The sequence below is a fragment of the Tenrec ecaudatus genome, chromosome 14, assembly GCF_050624435.1.
Source record: "Tenrec ecaudatus isolate mTenEca1 chromosome 14, mTenEca1.hap1, whole genome shotgun sequence".
In the NCBI taxonomy this organism is placed as follows: domain Eukaryota; kingdom Metazoa; phylum Chordata; class Mammalia; order Afrosoricida; family Tenrecidae; genus Tenrec; species Tenrec ecaudatus.
The window spans coordinates 28607964-28629191 of NC_134543.1; the positions used below are offsets into that span (position 1 = coordinate 28607964).

General features: G+C 49.9%; 1 protein-coding gene across 7 annotated transcripts in view; it reads right to left on the reverse strand.

Annotated features, from left to right (window-relative positions):
• Positions 1 to 21228, reverse strand: part of TTLL5 (tubulin tyrosine ligase like 5) — a 272493-nt gene that overhangs the window by 73850 nt on the left and 177415 nt on the right. For all 7 annotated transcript variants that reach the window (XM_075531002.1, XM_075531000.1, XM_075530999.1 and 4 more), the window contains exon 31: positions 7597 to 7792. In XM_075531002.1, coding sequence (XP_075387117.1) covers positions 7597 to 7792 — 196 coding nt within the window. The remainder of the gene's footprint in view (positions 1 to 7596; positions 7793 to 21228) is intronic.

Sequence of the window (21228 nt, forward strand, 5' to 3'; positions counted from 1 at the left end):
TGAGAGAAACGGAGCACGGCCCCGAATGCTGCTACAAAGCGCCACGCAGGGCAGTGACCCCGATGGCGAAGGGCAGGCCCCAGAGTGGGCTACTGTCCCGAGAGAACGAGCACAGGTGCACCGCAGACAGGACGCTGCTGGATTGCCTGCTGTCTTCACAACGAGCCAAGAGGCCCCTTCTCTTTTAGGAACTAGCCAAGGCGGCGCATGATGGCTCACATGATCTGCGATAGAGGAGAGGAAGACAGGGTCTCACTTGACAGAACAATTTAGGAAGAACTACTGTCCACCAACCAAGGGAACCAGTGTGCTTCAGGCAGTCTCTGAGTCACCTCCGTTTGCTACGATTTAAGACACAATACAGGTTATTAAAGACAGACACTGCTCTATAGTCATGGGCCTCGTTTTCTTTCGCATTGAACTGACGATGCCGTCAGCAGTCCCTGAGTTGGGTTTTCAAGAGTATGGAGACACTAGTAGTGCTCTTGGGTTGGGTGTGGGTTATAACCCAAAACAAAACCCAATTGTGAAGCAGCTAAGGGTCAGCACATGTTCATGAACATTAAACCCAGAGACATCCTAGCCCTCCAGACGTCACACTGAGGACCTCCCTCGTTAGCAGCTGCCCCACCTCCATCCTATTCTAACAGAACTCCACCTGCCGTCCTAGAAAAGATGGATACTCCAATGGCAGATTAACACCCCCAGGAACTATATTGATTCTGCTTAGCTTTCCACCTCTTTTATATAGTTTCCTAACGTCCCAAGAGGAAATGTCTGACCACTGGTAAAACAAGCACACACACACACACACACACACACACACACACACACACACACACACACACACACACTGACTGGGGAATTTTCTTTACGAAATAAGAAAAAGAAGCAGCCCCCTCCTAATCTGTTTTATAATAGAAAACTATATACAGACACAATGAGGTTGTCTTCATTCTCGATTTTTTGCTATTTAAGACCAGTACAGGGATAAAACATCACATTATCTTTCTATCTTTACATACACAGGAAACTTTCCTTAAAAAAATTTTTTTAGTGGACTAGCCAGATCAGAAGGTGACTAATATATATTTGAGAAATGTCTTTTCTTCCAACTCGCAAATTGTCCTGTCAAGGTTGCATCATTCATATTCCCATCAGTTTGTCTGCGAGGATGAACTTTTCTTCCCCTGACTATTGTGAGGAGGTAGCTGTGAAGAACTGGCTCACAAGGTGATGGAGTTTGGGTTTTTCTTTTCTGTTCAGAAGACAAGCGTGTGTTTGTGCAAACATGCGAACCATCTCCAGATTTTATCCTTAGATTAATTGTTCCTTCTACTCTTTCTCTTGCCGGCTCTCTCGAGTAATGGTGAACACACTCATTTTGAAGTGCAGATACAGTGGTGTTGCCAGGACCAGGGAGAGGGGGAAGGCCAAAGTGAGTCCAGATCTTCAGGGGAGTGGAGAGTCTCCTCTTTGTCCCGGGGAGCAGCCCACTGTGTGACCCACGGCGCTGCCGGGACTCTGGAACCCCATGGGGGCAGGGCTGCCCTGTGCTTCAGGGTCGCTGGGAGTTGAAATCGACTGGAGGGCATAAGTTTGGTTTCTGTGGCTTTGAGGAAAAGAGAAACATCAAAAGCTCCAAACCCCGTGGCATAAGAGTTCTGAGAAGGTCACGAGGAAAAGCAAGACAGAGTGAAACAAGCAGAGAAAACAACAGTAGGCTCCGTCCGAGAGGTCAGCCAACACACTGCAGGAAGCCCAGTGCGCACAGGTCCGCTCACCGTGCCCATGCCACGTCCACCCGCCGCCTTAGACAGCCGCCTGGGGACAAGGCTCCTGCACAGGCCGCCGCTCGCCTGCTGTCTCTGTGCCACGCTGGGGAGCTGGCATGTTATTGCTGGCCGCCTGAAGGGAGACCGGGTGCCCACTGAGTTTCCCTTCTCTACCCTCCTCCACAACACAAACACGCAGCAGCGAGGGTCTCAGAGTCACAGTCATCACGTCTGCAAAGAGGGTGTGGACACACCTCGATTTTTCTCAACACGTGCAATAAACTTTGGGGATCAGGACAAGAAGAGGAGTCGGTAGGGGTTAACCTGGGCATCCTTACCACACCTGTAAGGCTGCCCGTGTACACAACCCTGTCACAAGCAAAGAGCTGGTCGGTCACACATCACACACCAGAAGCTGCCAGCTGCTGCAAAGACCTCTGGCTGCAGCCCTGAGCCGCCCTGCCCCTGCCTGTCCTGGGAGCGCTGGCCCCGTGCTATGGAACGTATGTCTCTCTGGTCAAGTGGGCATGGTGGGCAGGGGAAGGAAGGAGACATGGGGTAGCAGGATGAGAAGAATTCAGGACGCGAGGTTTCCCTGCTTCGCGTGACCTCACTAAGGTTGACGATGCAGGCTGCTAATATGGACGGTCCTTGGAAACAGAGTGAAAGGAACCGGTGAAGAATCAAGATGAAAAGAAAACCTCCCACAGCACCCCACCCCCCTTTGTTGTTGTTTATAGAAACGTCAGCAGTTTCTACCTTGCCCATCCAAATATCCTTAATTTGGGGCTCCTTTTCAGACTGGATGAGGCAGAGAAAAGAGTGGGAGGGAAGGGAGAAGGGGGTTGGGAACAGAAGTTTAACAAAGGATCATTTTAACAGAAACCACTGAGTAATCGCTCTGTCCTGAGCCAAGAATCACATCAGCTCCGTGGCAGCAATTAGAACCGGGTCGGCCAGGCCCTGGGCCGGTGCAGCGCTCCTCACAGGCCCCGGCCAGGAGAGCCTCCCCTGCTGATGCCCAGGAGTCACTCTGCCCCAGCGAGCCCCCATCGCAGCTGCCCTTTCTCCGCCGGGGCCGGTGCCAGCACGAGAGGGAGAGGCAAGAAGGGAAACGCGAGGGGGCATCGCACACGAGCAAAGCATCCGCCACCCCTGCCCTTTCCTCTGTCGCTCCGACCCCCACTTTAAATGAATGAGTACATGCATGGGAAGCACCAGCCACAGAGGTTGGGACCCGGGGGTTGGACATGTTAATGAAGTGCTAGCTAGGAATAAAACCACGAGGGGGAAGCTGTGCCCCCACTTATCTCTTATCCACCACACCACTAGAATCCTGGGAGCAATGAGTGCGGAGCAGAATGTACCCTGATAACAAGAGTCAACAAGGAGCTGTTTTCTTTTTTGCTCTTCTTAATCATATCATATTTTATTGCATTTTGGCAAAAGCTTACGGGACAAAGTAAGCTCTCATTTGACTATTTCTAGGCAAATTGTTTGGTGACATAGTTACATTTTCCACACTGTGTCAAAAGTCTCTTTCACGTGTGGTTCACCGAGCAAGCCAGCCTTCTGCACTATTATTTAGAAGCAGAGGGTGGCAGATGGGGTGGAAAGGGTGGGGACAAGGTTTCTATTGGAAAACAAAACCAATCGCCTCAAGTTTGACTAGGGCAACACTGACTTTTCACATCGGGTCTTCCTTCCAGAAGGCAGTGGACAAACAACTAAGAGGAGACGTTTCTAATCTTGTTCCCTTTAGAGCAGCGGTTCTCCACCTTCCTAACGCCACGACCCTGTCAGACAGTTCCTCATGTGGTGGGGACACCCCAACCCTCACATTATTTCCGGTGCTACTTCACCACTGTCATTTTGCTACTGTGATGAATCGGGTGGGTGACCCCTGTGAAAGGGTCTTTCACCCCCCAAAGGGGTCTCGACCCACAGGTTGAGAACCGCTGCTTTAGAACAAGTCCTTCTCCAGGAGTGGCTCCTGCATGAACAGCACTCGCATCACCTGGCAACTTGCTAGCACTGGAAGTACCTGGGCCCACATCACCTCAAACGTCCGAATCCGTATCCTGACAGCCTTCCTACGGATTCTGCTGCTCGGTATCAGAAGCCTGCACCCAATAGTCTGCAGGCTCAGCCCAGCCTGCTGCCTGCGGATAGAGCGTTTGGGGAACAAAGCCACACTCATTTGTGTGTGACCTGGCCATCTATTTCCTGACATGAGGCACCGGTGTCCATGGAGCACAGTGCAGCCTGGGGACGTGCGAGATTGCCAGGAGTCGGTGAGACGGCGAGGGCAGCTGGTTTTCCAGGGCTGAGTTGAGTAGTGGTGGGAGAGGCCATAGAACCCGCAAAACCTAAGTAAAACCTAGACTCTCTGGACATTTACAGGAAAAAATCTGCTCTGACCTAGATGGGTGTTTTTCCAATGGGAAAAAAATCCAGAAAACCATACCCATGGCTTCCATGCCCTCTTCTCCATACACCAGGGCACCTGTCTTTGTGGTGCCTCCACCCCCGAAGTCTCCGATGGCAACTCCAGAGGGTGTTCCTCCTTCCCAACCATGGTACGAGCTGTCTTCTGTCCCCGTGGGCGCAGTGAACGATGATCTCTGGGTGGGTGAGTGTAATGCTAGACAGAGCTGAAGAAACCAGCTGACTCTGCATTAGCGGTCAGAGATGCCCTTTGCCAGACTCCCACCCTGAGATAGCGGTGGCCTCCGTGAGATGACCGTCACCTCCAAGCAGCTTGGTACCCAAGCACTCTAATAGGAAGGAGGCGGCAAGCGATACACAGCCCCTTTGCAGGGAATCCCTTTGCAGGGAACGCAGGAAAATCCACAGGGTCTTGCCCAGGCACTTATTAGGAGGTCAGTATCGAAAGCACTGTTCACGAAATTACTGGGCAGTGATATGAAAGAATGCCACCTTGAACATCCTGCTCCATGCACACAGGCGCCTGCTAGGGAAACTAGGTTTCTGTTCTCCTCTCGATCCGACAAGTAGGCAGGCTGTTAGATAGATCAGAGATTCCCTGAAATTTAGAGCAATGAATCCAAACTGTGCAGAGTTCATTAGCACCAGTGGGGAATCATCAGCTCTAGTTTAAGGGCTAAATCTAGGCCGGGAAATAACTTCATAATCCAACCGTGTCTCGGCAATTAGGTGATAATTCTAATCGTGAGGTCTAGAAAAATCCATCAGCTAAGCTAAAAACAAAGGCTTAAAATTTAGCAGGGCTTCGTTCCTTCTGCATGGCGCTCGGTGGCCTAGTGTGGGTGACACAGGTCAGCGGTTTGAACCCCTCAGCTGCTCCATGGCTAACAAGAGGAGGCTTTTCCTGCGTTGGGAAAGATTTATAGCCTCAGGTGCGGACAGCCCTCAGAGGGCGACAGTGAGTCAGAGTCAACCGGATAGTAGTGCAGCCTGTTTCTTTTGTTGTTGTTGTTTTGTACCTTCTGTAAAACAAGTCAAACATCCTATCAAACAATGTGCTCTAAGGCCTTAAGGATCCTTCTTGTGCAGACATTGAACATACTTTTTTTTGGTTCTTTCTCTAGCTAAAAGCTCTTCAAGTTAGTGGGATTTAATTTAGCTCTCCCACTACAATTCTAGAACTTGACCTTTATTCATTTCTACCCCAATGTGCTGTGGTTTGGCAGGGCGAGGGAGAGAAGTGCGCTGATGTTACAGACGTGTATGGAGCTGTGATGAACGGCGCTCTGTTCCGTTTCCACGAGACACGAGATAAGGCCCTTCTTCGGAGTGCTGACTCCTCTTGAAGACAGATGTTCTGGCAGATGCTTCAGAACAAACACGTCTTCCATAGGTTTCATACTTCAGTGCAACTAAACCAGTATAATCCGTGATGAGAAAAGAAATCCACACAAGAGCGGCAGCTCTCTGAGTTCTCAAAGGAATGCGAGCTGCTGGAAGCTAACCAAAAGAACAGGGAGAACTGAAGAACCAGGCTGCACCTAAAAGTCAAAGTCAGCAAAACCGTCTCTCCTGGCCCAGAGCCTCAGTGGCCTGCAGGCGTTTCTGTTTGTTTGGTTGGTTGGGATTCAACACGGACTGCGTGTATGGTTTAAAAAGGATGTACTTTCTAGATCTGTTAAGGCCATAACTGAAAAACCAAACTCACTGCCATCAAGTTGATGCCGACTCACAGCGACCCTATTGGACACGGCAGAACTGCCCCTGGGCGTCTGGAGACTAACTCCTCATGGGAGTAGAAAGCTTCCTCTTTCTCCTCGGAACTGGCTGGTGGTTTTGAACCACTGACCTTATGATTAGCAGCCCAACACATGACCACCATGTCACCTAGATGATACATATGGGGTAAGAGGGAATATGGCACTCTCAGGGTCCTCTGAACAACACAGAGGGCAGAAGCTCAAAATGCTTCCAGGAGCTCACACTCCATTTAAAAAGCAACAACCAAGAGACACCTTTACAGACATGTGCAACTGTGATCATGCATACTGGTCCCAATGACCTCAAGGTTTTCTAAGTGAGGACACTTCTCTCTGGCAGAGGGCAGTGTGGCTGATCAAAATTATAAGCCATCTTCCATACTCTGTAGAGGGAGAGGTCTAGATTTCTCTCTAGTGAAAATGATCGCAGGTGCCATGCCACAAATGCCTGTTCTTGTCATCTGTCAGTCACCACGACAGCGTGCGCTGTCAGAGATGGAGAGGGCCAGGGAGTGAACAAGGTTGAGAGGACAGGGTAAGTCCGGAAAGGAGCTGAAGAGAGAAATGAATGAAGACACATGTTAGAGGGGGGGCTGTTTTAGTCGAAGGAGAAAGCCTGTCCTCCACGTGCTTAGCCTGGGAGTACGGGAAATACGAAGTCCGCACCATTAGTGAACCACACACGACGTTTCAGAAAGAAAGCAGCCAATGACAGGAGATCAAGCGGACAGAAGGTATTTCTCCAAGTAGGCAAGTCTCTGGGAAAGCCATAAAATCACAGTTAGCCCCCAAACCCCACTGTCGTACCTAACTGATGCCAACGCGAATCCGCAATTGCTATGGGAAAACTTAACCCTGTGTAGCTCGCCTTCTCTGTGTGGGAAGTCATTCTTTCTCTGTCACTGGGGCCATACTGTTCTCACCTGCTGCTCTCACCTGCTCAGGCAGGGCTCTCCTTTAGGTGGACTAGAAAGGAGTTCCTGACAGTGAGCGGGAAACAGGTATTTGGAAGTTCCACAGGAGAATGACACACCTTTCTCCCACGGGACGGGTGGTGGGTTTCACCCCGATCTTTCGCTTTGCAGCCAAGTGCTTTAATGTCTGCACCCCTGGGGCACACCTTTGGCACACCACAGGCACATGGTGTCAAACCGGAAGATGCCTGGCAACTTATGGCAACTTTTTCTAAGAAAACTGTGGAAGGTGCTTATTCTTTAAAAATACTGATGCATTCACAATGTGCTCATCAAGGCCAGGAAGTAAGATTTGGAACAGTGAGTCTAGAATGCTATCTTCTAGGGAGGTGCGCGTCAGAGCTGCAAGGATGGATTAAAGACCGCGCAGCAGACAAGGGAAAGCACTGAGAGAGACGACATCTTTGTAGAGAAACATTCAAATGAAAGACGGGCGCACATCGTGGGCTCAGTACCCCCTTCCAGGAAAGCCCTGGTCATGGCCCTGAGCTCCGTCTAAAAACAGACTCACCATGAACCATCTGAGCCAGGGTCGAGGTGTCTGTAAAGCTAAGGAAACAACATACAGCGATTCCCATGTTTACCATTTACCTTCCATTTTTCTTTGTCTACCAAAAGAAGGATGCTATGGTGACTTACCTGGTGCCGGGCTCGACTCTGGTCCAGAAGCTGCCGGGATTGAAGTTTCTGTTGTTCAAGTTGCTGCAGGGCAAAGTGGAGCTGGTAGCTGCCCGCGGTGGGGTGATACTTGTGCTGGGGGACCACCCCCGTGGCCTTGCTGTACGCGCTACTCTCTACCTCTCCTTCCCAGGCGAAGCCACCTGTCTGGAGGCTCCTGCGGAGAAAGGAACGCGGATTTCTTAGAGGGAGTGTGAGGGCACGCCAAAGCCGAGAGAAGCATTTCGGGTCTTTTCCCTTTCTGGAACTAAACACAGTTGGGCATTTTCATTCTCTTTGCGTGAAAAAAACCATCTGATTCCCCTATCAAGTTGTAAGGTCCTCAAAAGAACTAAGAGAAAGATCACAGCCCCTCTCCCCCAACCCTTTGCTCTCCCCTCTATTCCTAACATTTAGCACAGGGCCTGGTCCATGGCCAGTCAGTGAACAGTGCATATTGGCTGAATGTTAACTACCGAGATAGCAAGTTCATCAGCCTGTGATTCACGCAAGCATCTCCACAGTGAGCCTAGAGAGCTTCCAACGAAGAAGAGCAGGTTAAAGGGCTGCAGAAACTGACGCACAATCACCAGAAAAGCATACACATGGAAGAACCTTATAAAGGGTCTCATGGTGAACCCCCTTACCCCAAGCCTTCGTGACGGGGGCTGAGGCAAATTACATAGTGCCCGACTTAGGAAAAAATATTCATGCTGATTTAAGTCACTGGGCGCGTCTTCTCTCCTTTGCGAGTTCCTTTTGAAATGACTGGACCAAACCCCTCCCTCTCCCGACTCCCAGTCCCCCTTCCTTATTATCCCCGGTAGAGCCTCACATCAGTCTTGTCTCTAGGCATCCACTCCTTCTGAGCTTCACAAACTGGGAAACCCACGAGAAACAGTAGAAACAGAAACAAAACAAAATGGCAAGAAGAAAAGATAGTAATATAAAGATCAAAAATACAAATAAAAGTATATGAAAGAGAAGACCACTATCAATATTTAAAAGGCCAGAAAAGAAATGTATGTCCTGGAGTAGGCGAGAATGGGCTCTGGAGCCCAGAGCACATTCAGGTTGGGTCAAGAGGGAGGTCAACGGACCAAGCATGATTTGTACCATGGTTCCACCCACCATTATCAAGTCTACAATCATCTCTGTCTGACATGAAGCTATTCCAGTCCCTGGCCTGTGGCTCGAGGGGATCTTCCAGAAGCGTCTTCTGACCAGAGATACTCCAGGTGGATTTGGGGGTCCCACTGTCCTCTGTGCCCTTCTACAAATGGGGTGTTCACAACTGAGCTCTGATCCTTTCCCTTCGTCGTGTTTGGGTTTTGTTACTGTCATCTTTGGATCACACAGGCAGGTGTGCTTCTTCTCTGTGGACTTGGCTGTGAACTTGCTCGTCTGCCTCCATGGTTTGGCTTGCCCAATCATACAACGGCACAACGACATACACTCTTAACTAATCTTCCTGGAGAACGGGGCTTACGTATAAATTCTTTGAGTCTGACATTTGATTTTCAGTGGTGTCTTGAAAGGCCTCAGAGTGACAGCTGTTTTAGAGACATGCTCCTTCCCCAGGGGCAGCCACTGATGGACTAGGAGTAAGTACCTAAGCACCTTCAGAAAACAGGGACATCGCTCACAGACTGCAGTGACAAGCCTGGAGACAAGCAGGTGTGACACGTGGCCAGGCAGGGGAGCCGTCTCTAAATAAATTACCTGCCAGGAGGCAGGAGGGCAGGCAGTGATGGAAAACGGTATCCGGATTTAAACAAAGAGACAGTCCAAGGCAGGGGCGGGCTGATTCCATGAACCAGTGAACACAGGCGAGGGGCAGGTGAAAAAGCAGGAGCGGCTTGGCAGAGCCACCCTGGAAGTTCCTTCCTGGTTTAGGCAGATGCTGCTCTGAGTCTAGAACGAAACTAGAGAATATTGTAAAGACAATTGCACCAACTGCCAAAAACACAGCAGTTCTAATGCTCTCCCCACTCTCAGCTCGCTGCTGGCTGTGGGAGAAGTCTCCAGCCCGCAGGAGCAATCTTAGTTCAGTGGTCAGGGAACTGTAGGGCTGATGCAACTCTGTAGTCCATAGTGGACAGAATTCCCTCACTGGCTAGCTGGATTGGTTCTATCTTCCCAAAGCTTCGCGATGAACAGCTATTCCTTGGAGCGGTTTACTTTAACGCTTCCCATTGGACGGCAGAAATCGGACATGTTATGGAGGTGCCCGCTTGTCTGGGGGTGATCCGGGGCAGGTTGTCGGGTGTGTGGACATGAAGCACGGATCCATGAATATGCAGGAGGCAGGGTAAGAGCAGCTCAGTTGAGGGACTTTGGCTCAGAGAAGATTCCTTCCCTCCAACGGCACACATATTGAACAGACTGGAGCACTGTATGTTTTATAGTCAAAGCTGGTTTTAATCTCACCGGTAATATAAACCCTATCTTGACATCGCAGCAGGGTTTCTCAAGCAAGGATGGGCTTTGAGTGAAGGGGCAGGAATTTTTACACGGTGCATGGCGGGGTGGGGGCAGGGTGGACTCAGCAGTGTAAGGCGGAGCCGCCTGTGCCCGGAGGAAAGGTCTTGCCATGGGAGTGGCTCGGGCTGCGGGGTCTTACCAGGAAAGCCCGAGTTGTTGGGGTTTGTCACCTGCAAGTGTTACCATGACTGACCCTGAGAAAGCCAGGTGGACAATAACTTGGGTTTTTCTTGCTTGCTGGTGCCTGAGTTTAAATGCCTATGTATTCTGTCCTGAGGAACTCCTGTGATGCTATTTTGAGGACTCCTGTGTGACTGACCCGAGTCATGGATATTTCAGCCACTGCAGGTGAATATAAAATCAGACGCCGAATAAGGAAGGCAGAAGACTCTACGCATTTGGATCATGGTGCTGGTGAGAAACACGGACAGGCTCAGGGACTGCGTAAAGAACATACAGGTCTGTCTCAGAAGGACAGCTGGCATGGCCAAATGGGCCCTAGAGGCAAGGATGGCGAGACCGTCTCATGTACTTTTTTTTTAAATTAAAAGATCATTTTATTGGGGGCTCTTATAGCAACCCATACATCAATTGTATCAAGCATATTAATACATATATTGCCATCATTATTTTCTAAACATTTACTTTATTGAGCTCTTAGTGTCGGCTCCTCTCTTTTACCCTCCCTACATGCCCCCCCTTAACCCCTAGATAAATGATAATTATCCTTTTCATATCTTACACCGACTGTTGTCTCCCTTCCCCCATGGTGTCTGTTGTTTGTCCCCCTGGGGTGGTAGTGGTTATTTGTCAATCATTGCAAGTGGTTCCCTCTTTTTCCCCTCTTCTCCCCACCTTCCCCTTAGTCTTCCGGTATTGCTACTCCCATTCGTATTCCTGGATTCTGTGTGTTGTGAACTCTTCTCTCTTATCTGTGCACGTGCTCTGGTGTAGCCCACAGTGAAAGGCAGGACTGGGGTCATGACTGGGTGGTGGTGGTGGTAGTGGTGGTGAGGAAGCCTCAAGTGACCAGGGGAATATTATGTGTTTCATTGATGCTATACTGTGCCCTGGTTGACTCATCCCTTCCTTGTGACCCTTCTGTGAGGACATGTCCCATTGTCTACAGAAGGGTTTTGGGTCTCTGCTCTGACCTACCTCATTCTCAACAATATGTTGGTTTCCTCCCCCCCACCCTGGGTCTTCTGATGCCTGGGGGCCCCTCCCGTCGATACCTCACGATCACACAGGCTGCTGTGCTTCTTCCACGTGGGTTTGTTGCTGCCCTGCTTGTTAAACTTCAAGCCTTTACCACCCCAGATGCTGTATCTTCTGATAGCCGGCACCATCTGCTTTCTTCACGTAGAATGGAGTACCCATTTTGTATTCAGAGATTGTGCCAGGAAGGTGAGCATCACCCACCCAGGGAGAGTATGGGTTGAGTCTGCACATGATTGGGAGCGTGCATGCAGCCCCCACCATGGGGACCCCAACCTTGAGGGCAACATGGAGCCATGCATGCAGAGTGGGTCACAGGGCCGGCCCCAATCAGAAGCAGACTGACCCCTCCCTATCACTATGTCTCATGTGCTTTGGACATGTTACCAGCAGAGACCAGTTCCTTGAGAAGTTGGCAAAGGGCAACTGTCACAATGCCAGGGACGCAGGGCACGAGTGACATTTAGCACATGGCCTCTGAGCGGGCTACATGGCCAGCTACACATGCTTGGTACAGCAGTGGCTGGCAGCGAAAAGGAAGATGACCCTTGACAGGATGGAGTGGCACTGCGTGGCTGCCAACAGTGGGCTCGGCTGCGACACCAATGGTGAGGGCGGCCCAGGACAGGGCGGTGTCTCGTCCTGTTGCACACAGTGTCGCTCTGGGTCGGAACCAACCCGTCGGTACCTTACCACAAAAAGTAGGCCTTCTGGTGCGTCAGTTGGGCACAGGGCTGCTGACTGCTAACAGGGCGTCTCAGAAAACCCGGGCAGGGTCGCCAGGGTTGGAACGGACTTGAAGGCAGTCGGGGTGGGCTTTGGCTTGGGTGGCAGCACGCAGTTTCATTTTTGAACGAGAATTCCACCCGTTTTCTGAACCTCAAGGTTTCATTCTATTTTTCTTGTTTTTGGAAATTTATATTTTATTGACTATTTGAGCTAGAAATTCACAACATTGAAGGAGAACATTTATTATTTTGGCCAGAATGCAGACACGAAATAGATGACGATTTAGAATATTATTTAGTATGATGCTGTAGTTAGGTGCCATGGAGTCAGTTATTTTACTCATTTATTTTTGGAAAAGCATCTTATTGCGGCCTCTTACAGCTTTTTAAAATAAAACCATTTTATTAGTGTTCCTGTTTTTCTAGTAAGACATTTTCTAGCCCCTCCAAAGTTGATATCCAATTGTTCTTTGTCCAGATACAGCATTACACATGTGCCCTGCAAATAATGTCTGACAGCTTCATTTCTGTACCAGACCACGTACAGCCAAGCTACTGGGTTAGGGGATGCCTAGGATGTTAACACGGGGTCCAAGTGAGTGCTACTGTTTCGTCTTTTCCTTGTGTGCAGCCAACAGGCAACAGCACGCAAATCGACCTGACGGCCATGTTCCATTTTCACCTGGCCGTTTGGGCCTGGTCTTACTTTCCACTGCACACGAAGGCCCCGCGGCACGTCTCTCGGAAGCGGCCCTTTTGCACACGCTGCCCTGAACCTCCAGCCAATACACAATGAAGGGCAGTGTGTTTCCCCCTGGCCTGCCACCGGCTCTGTCCAGTGGATGCTGGTTCTAAGGAACTCAGAAGGAATCTATGAGAACACTGGACTTTAGGCAAGCAGAAGCTGATGGTACTCGCCACAAAAACAAGCTTTCAGTACCAAGATTTCTTGACGGCACGGTGGGGAGGGGTGAGGTAGAAGGAAGTGATGGGTCGTGCACCCAGGAGGAGTTTACAGCCCATTCTGCCAGCTTCCTCCACCCAACCCCAGGAAAGCTACGCTCCCGGCACAGCACGGGGCCCCTGCCCCCCTTGGTGGTGGTGGTGGGGGGGGGAGGGGTGCCTGGAAATGTGTGGGTGTGCTGGCAACTAGCAGGGCACTGGCGACATTTCACACGTGGCAGTAAGGGATGCGATGTGGCCAGAAAAGGAACATGCTGTGCTGGGAACATGTGTGCTGCTCGGCGTGCCAGTGGCGCTCCGCACGAGCAACACGGGGAGGCCGCGAGGGAAGCCCTCCGAGTATCTACACGACGCACCCCCAGACACTCCCATGGCACTTCGGGGAAGGGCACACACCCCAGGACAGCAGAGGTAGGATTTTCTCCAATATACTCTGCTTTGCCAAATGGGATGTGAGCACCTATCTCACAGGCTTGCTGGAAGGATGAGGGAGTTCCTACCAGGGGAAGCACCAACACGCAGGGTGGCGAGCGGGGAGAACTGATGGTCATGTGGCTCCTGCCGGTCACTTCAGGCCTGCACCGCGGACGCCGCAGCGGCTCTCCAGAGGCTGCCCTCCAACAGCTGGGGCAGGTCAGGCAACACGCCAGCTTCCCCGAACCACAAAATGCCGAGAGGAAAACGAACTCCTCCGTTGCCCCAAAAGCTGATGTTCAGGGTGAAAAGTGGAGATCTTTCCCGGCTACGTGGTTGTAAAACATAAAAGGACCTTGATAATCTCCCTGGTAGCCCCCATCCTGCCCTTGCAACTTTTGATGCCGGTCATGAACTGGACCTAACTCAAGAGGCAACAAAGTCCAGACCCGGCTTAACTAGAAATCACACTGGCTCCAAGCTACACCCCACCTTCAGCCCCCCTCCCACCCCTCCAGCCCCACCTCCCACACATGCTAGCCGCGTGAGAGAACCACCATCTACAGACACCACCATGTTAACCTTGACTCGAGCTGCCCCCAGTGGGTTGGATCCATGGAGTTTTGAACAGCTGGTCTTTTAGAAGTAAGGTACCAGGCCTTGCTTCCAAGGCCCCTCTGGATGGACTGGAACCTCCAACCTCATCTGCACAAACTGCTCAGTTGCCCGAGAGAAGATCAGGCAGATTCTTTGGGGTAACCCTTATTGACATTAAAGTCTTCGGCTTCACAGAAGAGTCCAACACACAGAAACCACTGCCCCCCACACGCACCCAGAAGAGTCCAACACACAGAAACCACTGCCCCCCCCACACACCCAGAAGAGTCCAACACACAGAAATCACTGCCCCATACACACACCCAGAAGAGTCCAACACACAGAAATCACTGCCCCACACACGCACCCAGAAGAGTCCAACACACAGAAATCACTGCCCCCCCACACGCAGAAGGAAAATGCGACTCGGGGGAGAAGGTGCAGAGCTGCGGCGTGTGTGCAGGTGTGGGCTTTGGGTTACCCAGAATACACACGTACGAGGGAGGCAACAGGCATAAGCAGAAGGGAAAATTCACCAATGAGACGACAGCCATTACAAACAAGAATTCGGCATAAAAACAAACAGATACAATCAGAAATGAAGAATTCATTCAACGCGAATGACAGGAGAGGTGAAAATTTAACGTGTGTAAAATTACAGCGTCTGAGGGTGGGGAGAGTGGCGCAGAAGGTGTATTTAAAGGGAGCTGTTGAGGTGAAAGACATGCACCTAGCTATTGCTGAGGTTAGAGACCCAAGAGGCTCAGTAAATCCTAATGAGGAAAAATCCAAAGAAATCCATGCTCAGGGACATTACAGCTTTACTTCTGAAAACCAAAGACAATGAGAAAAATCTTCACGACTTCACTCCATATACAAAAATAGACTTGAATTACAGTCTAGACGCTCTAAACCTAGGCAGTTAAAAGAAAATATGAGTGCGCCTTTGTAACATATAATAGACAAAGATTTCGTGAGACACACAGAAAGCTCGGATCCTTAAAGAGGAAGCAAACTTCCAAACACGGGTAAGTTGAGGTTATTACAAGAACATATCTCTGCTCATTAAAAGGCATTGTTAAAAAACAAAACAAAACACGAATAGGCAAGCCATACTCGGGGGAAATATTCACTGAGCATATATAAGGGGGCTTCAAACAATTTACGGCAAAATCCCTTACCTTTTCACTGATTTTTCCGAGACCTGTGTTGAATTTTCTCCTCAGTAATAGAGAAGTTCTACTGCGTACCACAGACTCCACCTCTGGAATGACAGCCTGATTTAAAAACGCACAAGAGATGTGACTCTTCATAAAAGGTTCACGAATGACCGGCAAGCATCAGAAACGCTCTCAACATCAGTGGCCAACAGAGGAATCCAAGCATCACGCGCAGCCACGGAAATGACTGAGATCAAACAGAACCGGTGCTCAGACATTGCTGCTGGGAGGGTAACACGGAAAGACAGCTTCACAATATCACTTGACAGCCAGCCCACTGCAAGGCATAGAACCACAAGACATGAAGACCCAGAAGCAGACAGAAGGTGTAGCCTGTGCGCTGCAGCTGCATTTGAAGTAGTAATCAATGGGAACCTCTCACTCCCATGCCCATGAGTAGGGACACAGTACACCGACTGTGGCAGAGTCACATGATGGACTATGTACCACTCAGGAATAAAAATAGACAACTGATACAAGCAACAATGTACATCAAACTCAAAAGCGTGTGTTGAATGAACGGAGCCTGACACAAAGAGCAGTGGTTGTTTTTATGGGACACTGAAGAGGAAGAAAACTCCCCCGCGGCTCCGACTTTTCCACTAATGACCGAGAAAAGACAAACCAGCCCCACCATCTCCAGGCTGTCGAGTCAGAATGGTGATTACCTGGGGGAGGTGCAGTCTTAATTGGCAAGGGAGACAACACAATTTTAGTGTGACAGAGCTGTTCTATGCTTTGGGCTGGGAGGTGTTTCTACAGGTTAAAAAACAGAAAAAATTCAGAACTCATTAAATTGGGTGCTTAAGAGACACATTTCATCTTACATAAACTTAACTTAAAATTAAGAAAGTCAAATAAAAAACTAGAACTTTTAAAAATCTTCCATTAAAAACCTGATGTCCATTATTGTATGTATCCAGCTCTGATGTTCCTGAATTTCGTTCGCGCATGTCTTCTGTCTTCATGCACTGGACAATACCGGGGTCATATGCACAGAGATAGGCTTCAGTGATTAGTTCATCTCCGTGCCATTCAATCTGCATTTATTGGGCAGAGCTCCAACCAACACACTACCACTCTGGAGGCTATGCTTGGTCAGGGGAGAGCCCCTAAGGCGGCAGTTCTCGACCTGGGGTCTCGACCTCTCACAGGGGTTGCCTAAGATGATTGGAAAACACATATTTCTGATAGACTTAGGAACCAACACACCACTCCTATATCATCTCCAGGCGGGTCCGCCCACATGCTGATACGCCCAACTATGAGTACCCAGCGTAAGGCTTGTTACCCATGCTACGCCTTGCTTCAAGACAAAATTTCATTTATTTGTGATTAGAAATAAATATTTCACAATATATTACATATTGTATTTGTGATGAATCACTATGCTTTAATTTTGTTCAATTTTTAACAATGAAAATACATTCTGTATATCAGATATTTACATGACGATTTATAACGGTAGCAAACTTTCAGTTATGGAGTAGCAACGAAATAATTTTATGGCTGGGGGGGGGGTCACCACATCATTAGGAATTGTATTAAAGGGTTGAGGCATTAGGAAGGTTGAGAACCACTGCCCTAGGGGAAAGGAGGCAGAGGGAGGCGGGAATCAGCAGGCCTCTGGAAGAGGTGGCATTTAATCGGGTTGAAAGCGAGGAGGACAAGCTCCAGGCAGAGAGTCTGTTTGGTGATGAGGGCAATGGAAGTCCTGAGCAGAAGAGGGACGCAGGGAGGGAGCTCCAACAAGGGAGCAAGCGCTCTGGACGGAAGGCAGAGCGAAAAGCTGCCTCTAAGCACTTAGGCCTGAAGCGACAGTACGAAATAAAAAGCCCTAGAAGGGGGTAACTGCCTGTTTTCGGAAGGCATTCAACGAACACAAGACATCTTCTTTCATTGGTATGCAGATAAAAGTCCTATTGCAGTGAGAGGGAAATTCAATACATAACCGCGGAACTGCCATCTAGCAAGCCTTCACTCACAGGGCTTGGTGGTGCAGGTGGCTGTTGAGGGTCAGGGGTGACTGGCCAAGTGGACTCTGTGCCTGGATGGGGTGAGTTTAGAGGAGGATTTTTATGCTCACAGTGACTGGAGCCTTGATTCTTGGAAGGTTTTTGTGTTGGAATATGATTTGAAAGCTACCTTTTAAAAACCCAGGCACTAAACATACAAATGTTCCTTTTCCCTTTGAGGCCTTGAAATAAGACAACACATGCTCTTCTACCCTTTCCTGCCCTGAATCTATGGCGTTACACTGAGAGCAGCTCTCCACACAGAGCTGGAGAACAACTGGGCGGGAATGAGGAGACACTGAAAAGCTCAGGAGTCCTCCAGAGAAACTATGTGAACTTTTGATGACCTAGATGCTGGGGCAAAAACACAGAAACATATGAAACTGCAAATTCTGGCTGATCGGCATGCTTGAGAACAGGGTGAACGGTAAAACGTGCTCTTTATCTGACAGGGGGAAAGGCTCTTCAAAAGGATTAAAGAAAGAAGCCAAGGAAGAAAACAAAAGATAAATAAAATGTTTTGGGTTCCGGAAAACAATTGAAACCAAGTCAAGAACCGAGTTAGTTTTTTTTTTTTTTTAAAAAGAGAGCTCTGGAAGGTGGAGGGGAGGCTGTGAGCCTTGAGCCAGGCCACAGGCCCAGAGCTGGGCTGCAGAAGAGGACTGCTGGGCCCCAATCCTGGCTCTACCCTTACAACCTCCTGTGCCCTGGTCTCTTCAGCTGTGAGGCGGGAATCACAATCAGTGCCCTCTTGGAGTGAGGACTGAGGAATGAAGCGCACTCATCGACGTAGGGACACGTCCTTGCTCAATAGGTGTTAACTGCTCTCACACGTCTCTCCGTCTCTCCGTGGAGGATGACTCCAAACTTGAGAATGCCCACATCCAGACTCCCTAAGACTCTTAGGAGCATGAGAGGGTTCTAAGACTTGTGAAGGAAAGAGGGACACGTCTGATGTACCATCCCCTTCACAAAGGCCGTGGATGGAGGGGACCTGAGTGACCCATGAAGGAGGACACTCAGTTAATGAATCTGAAAAGGATGCCCGAGCTCCAAGCATGTGTGAGCAGACAAGCCCACCTGCCGGTCCCCCTACAGACAGACAGCTGCTGTACGGCAGGCCCAGGCCCAGTCCCGACCCACAGCGGCCCTACTCACAACAGAAGGGAACACTGCCCCTGGTCCTGCGCCATCCTGTAATGATTCTTCCACAGTCCCTGCTGGCGATTCTACCACGAGGGGAAATAAAGTGTGTACAGCATGGCTTGTTTCTTCAGTGATTCCCCTTTCCATCCCCCAGGGCTGCCAATCATTCCTCTGCTAACTTTTCATTCTGGTCTGGGATGGACATCTAAGTGACCACTTGATGTGTTCAACATCTGCCTGATTCCTGTCTCTCCCCTTCCTGTCCCACGTGCACAGGGTCTCCTCTGCACACAAATGGCTGCTCCGAGTCACGATCTCAGGCTCCGGAACCACGGATCATGGCCTGGTCAGCAGCAGAGCCCTCACTTTGGACACTCCATATAGAACATATAACATGCTTGACTCTTGTAAGTTCCATTTCTTCCCATGGGACCAAGGGTTCCCACAGGACGCAGTTGTGCCCTGAAAAAATAAGAGTCCAATTCAACAGAGACTGTATGTTAATTGGCACCGCCCCTCCTCACAAAATACACGACGATTAGGAAGGCATTGATTTGGTCCCTGTACATACCGCCTACCTGTGACGACAGGTCTTAGTAGAGAAGCTGGGAGGGAAAGTGGGGCAAGCAACTGGAAATGGGTGGCTCACAGTCAGTCAACACAAACAGGACGTCAGGCACCAAAGGGGAAGAACAGGAACAGGATCCAGACCAGACAGCTAAGAGGAAACACAGAATCGCACGCAAGTGAGAGGGAAGGTGCATGATTATTCACTGGGGAAGCAGACTAGAAGAAAGAAGTTGGAAAGAAAAGCTGCAGCGATAGCTGGAAGGAAGATGCCTCGGGGCGGTGTGTGGACATTCTGAAGCACTTTACCAATAAGGACAGAGGGCTGGGCAGACGTATTTCAGCGTCACGTCGGAAAGCTAAGAGCTGATATGCCTGTCCTTTGAAAGCACAGTGCAACCTCAGCCAGCTGGCCTTGACCTTGGACACAGACCATGACCAGACCTCTGCCATCTCCACACTCCTACCACTCAGTGACTGATGGGTTAAGGCAGCGGCTCTGAGGGCAAGCACGAGGGGACCCAGAGCTGGAAGGAAAAGCCACCCTTCTGAAAGGGCCCGTTCGCAGCACTATTCTAGAAGGCCCACGCAGGACTCAGGGAGCCCGCCCACTGTGTAGATGGAGGCTCTGTGGTCCTTTCTCTATTAGCAGTCTGGATTTGAAAAGACAGATGGATTCTTAGGTTCATTACCAAGAAATGTCTTTAACCCAGCTCTTTACTTGGGCATGGCCAGCATGCCGCACAAAGTCTGAAGAATATGGCTGTGAACTCTCTCTCTCTCACACACACACACACACACACACACACACACACACACACACACACACACACACACACAGTGAGCAGAGAGTGACCTTTCTGAAAGCCCAAGGAGAACCCCTTGGCACTAGTTCATTCAGCACCAAAGACTGGGTCCAGCTCTGGGGACTTTGTCTCCAACGCGGCGAAAAGCTCAGGCCTCTGTGACGAGGCAGGGACACTCCAGACCAAGTGGTCCTGGTAAAACGAAGACTGTCAGCATCGAGTTTGATGAGCCTCCGAAGACAAACCAGGAAAGGCTTTACAAGTGAAAGTCAATAAAGTACAACCCTTGTCGCCACTCTGAAATCTGCTGTCGTTAGGGGCTGCCAAGTCACTTCCAACTCAAGGCGCCCCTGTGGGCAACGAAGGGAAGACAGCCAGTCTTGCAGTTCCTGTTGGGTTGGAGCCCACTGTTGCTGTGCCAATTCATCTTGATGAAGGGCTTCCTCCTTTTCTTTTCTTTTTCTTTTACAAACCCTTGTGTCGAGGGTTGACTTTCAATAGATCGCAGCGAGGGAGCTGCTCTGCTACATACAAAACCCCGACCCAGAAGCAGGTCGTCTACGAATGGTTTAGCACCAGGCTCCCCACGAACGTGCGGTGCGTGATGGGCGAGGGGCTTCCTCCTTTTCAAGGACCTTCCATTCACCAAGCGTTCTATCCTCTGACCTGATGACATGTCCAAAGTCTGAGATGAAGTCTTGCCATCGTCCAGTCGAAGGTGCACTCTGGCTGTTCCTGTCGATGTAGAGGTAGAGGGGCTAGTTCTCTTGGCAGTCCATGGCACTGTCAGTATTCTTTGCCAACAGCATGACTCATTTGCTCTGCCTTAGTCATGGTCCAGCTTTCAAATGCATGGCGGGAAGGAAAGCAGCATGGCTTGGGTCAGACACACTTGAGTCCATGAAGTGACAACTTTTCTCTTAACACTTCAAGAGGTCTGGTGAAGCGGATGTGCCCAATGCAATATGTCACTGGATTTCTTGACTGCTGCTTTCACTGATCCTTGACTTGGGATCCAAGTGAAATGGAATGCTTGAAGGCTTCCAACTTCTTCTCCATGTTAAGCGACGTTTTCATTAGTCTGGTGGGGATTGCGGTTTTCCTCTCCCTGATGAAGGCTGCAGCCTTTGACCTTGACCAGTAAATGCTCTGTGAAGCTGGGGGCTGGCAAAGGGGAAAGTTGTCGGATCCAGACAGACATTTACGAGGGTCTGGACAAAGTTCCCATCAGACGGAAGTGAAGAGGTGGCTGACATTCTACTTCTTGTCCCTCTCCTTGCTTGCCCTTGGATGCATGGTGAGGCCAAGAAGCAGAAGATGCCCATGCTGGGTGAAAAAAAAAAGTCGGGAAGTGACCTTTAGCTCTGAGAAGTCTTTGCACCCCAATCCCACAGGGTTAAGAGCCTGCTTCTGAGAGAGGTGAAGGACCCTGCATGTCCCCCGAAGGGCTGCCATG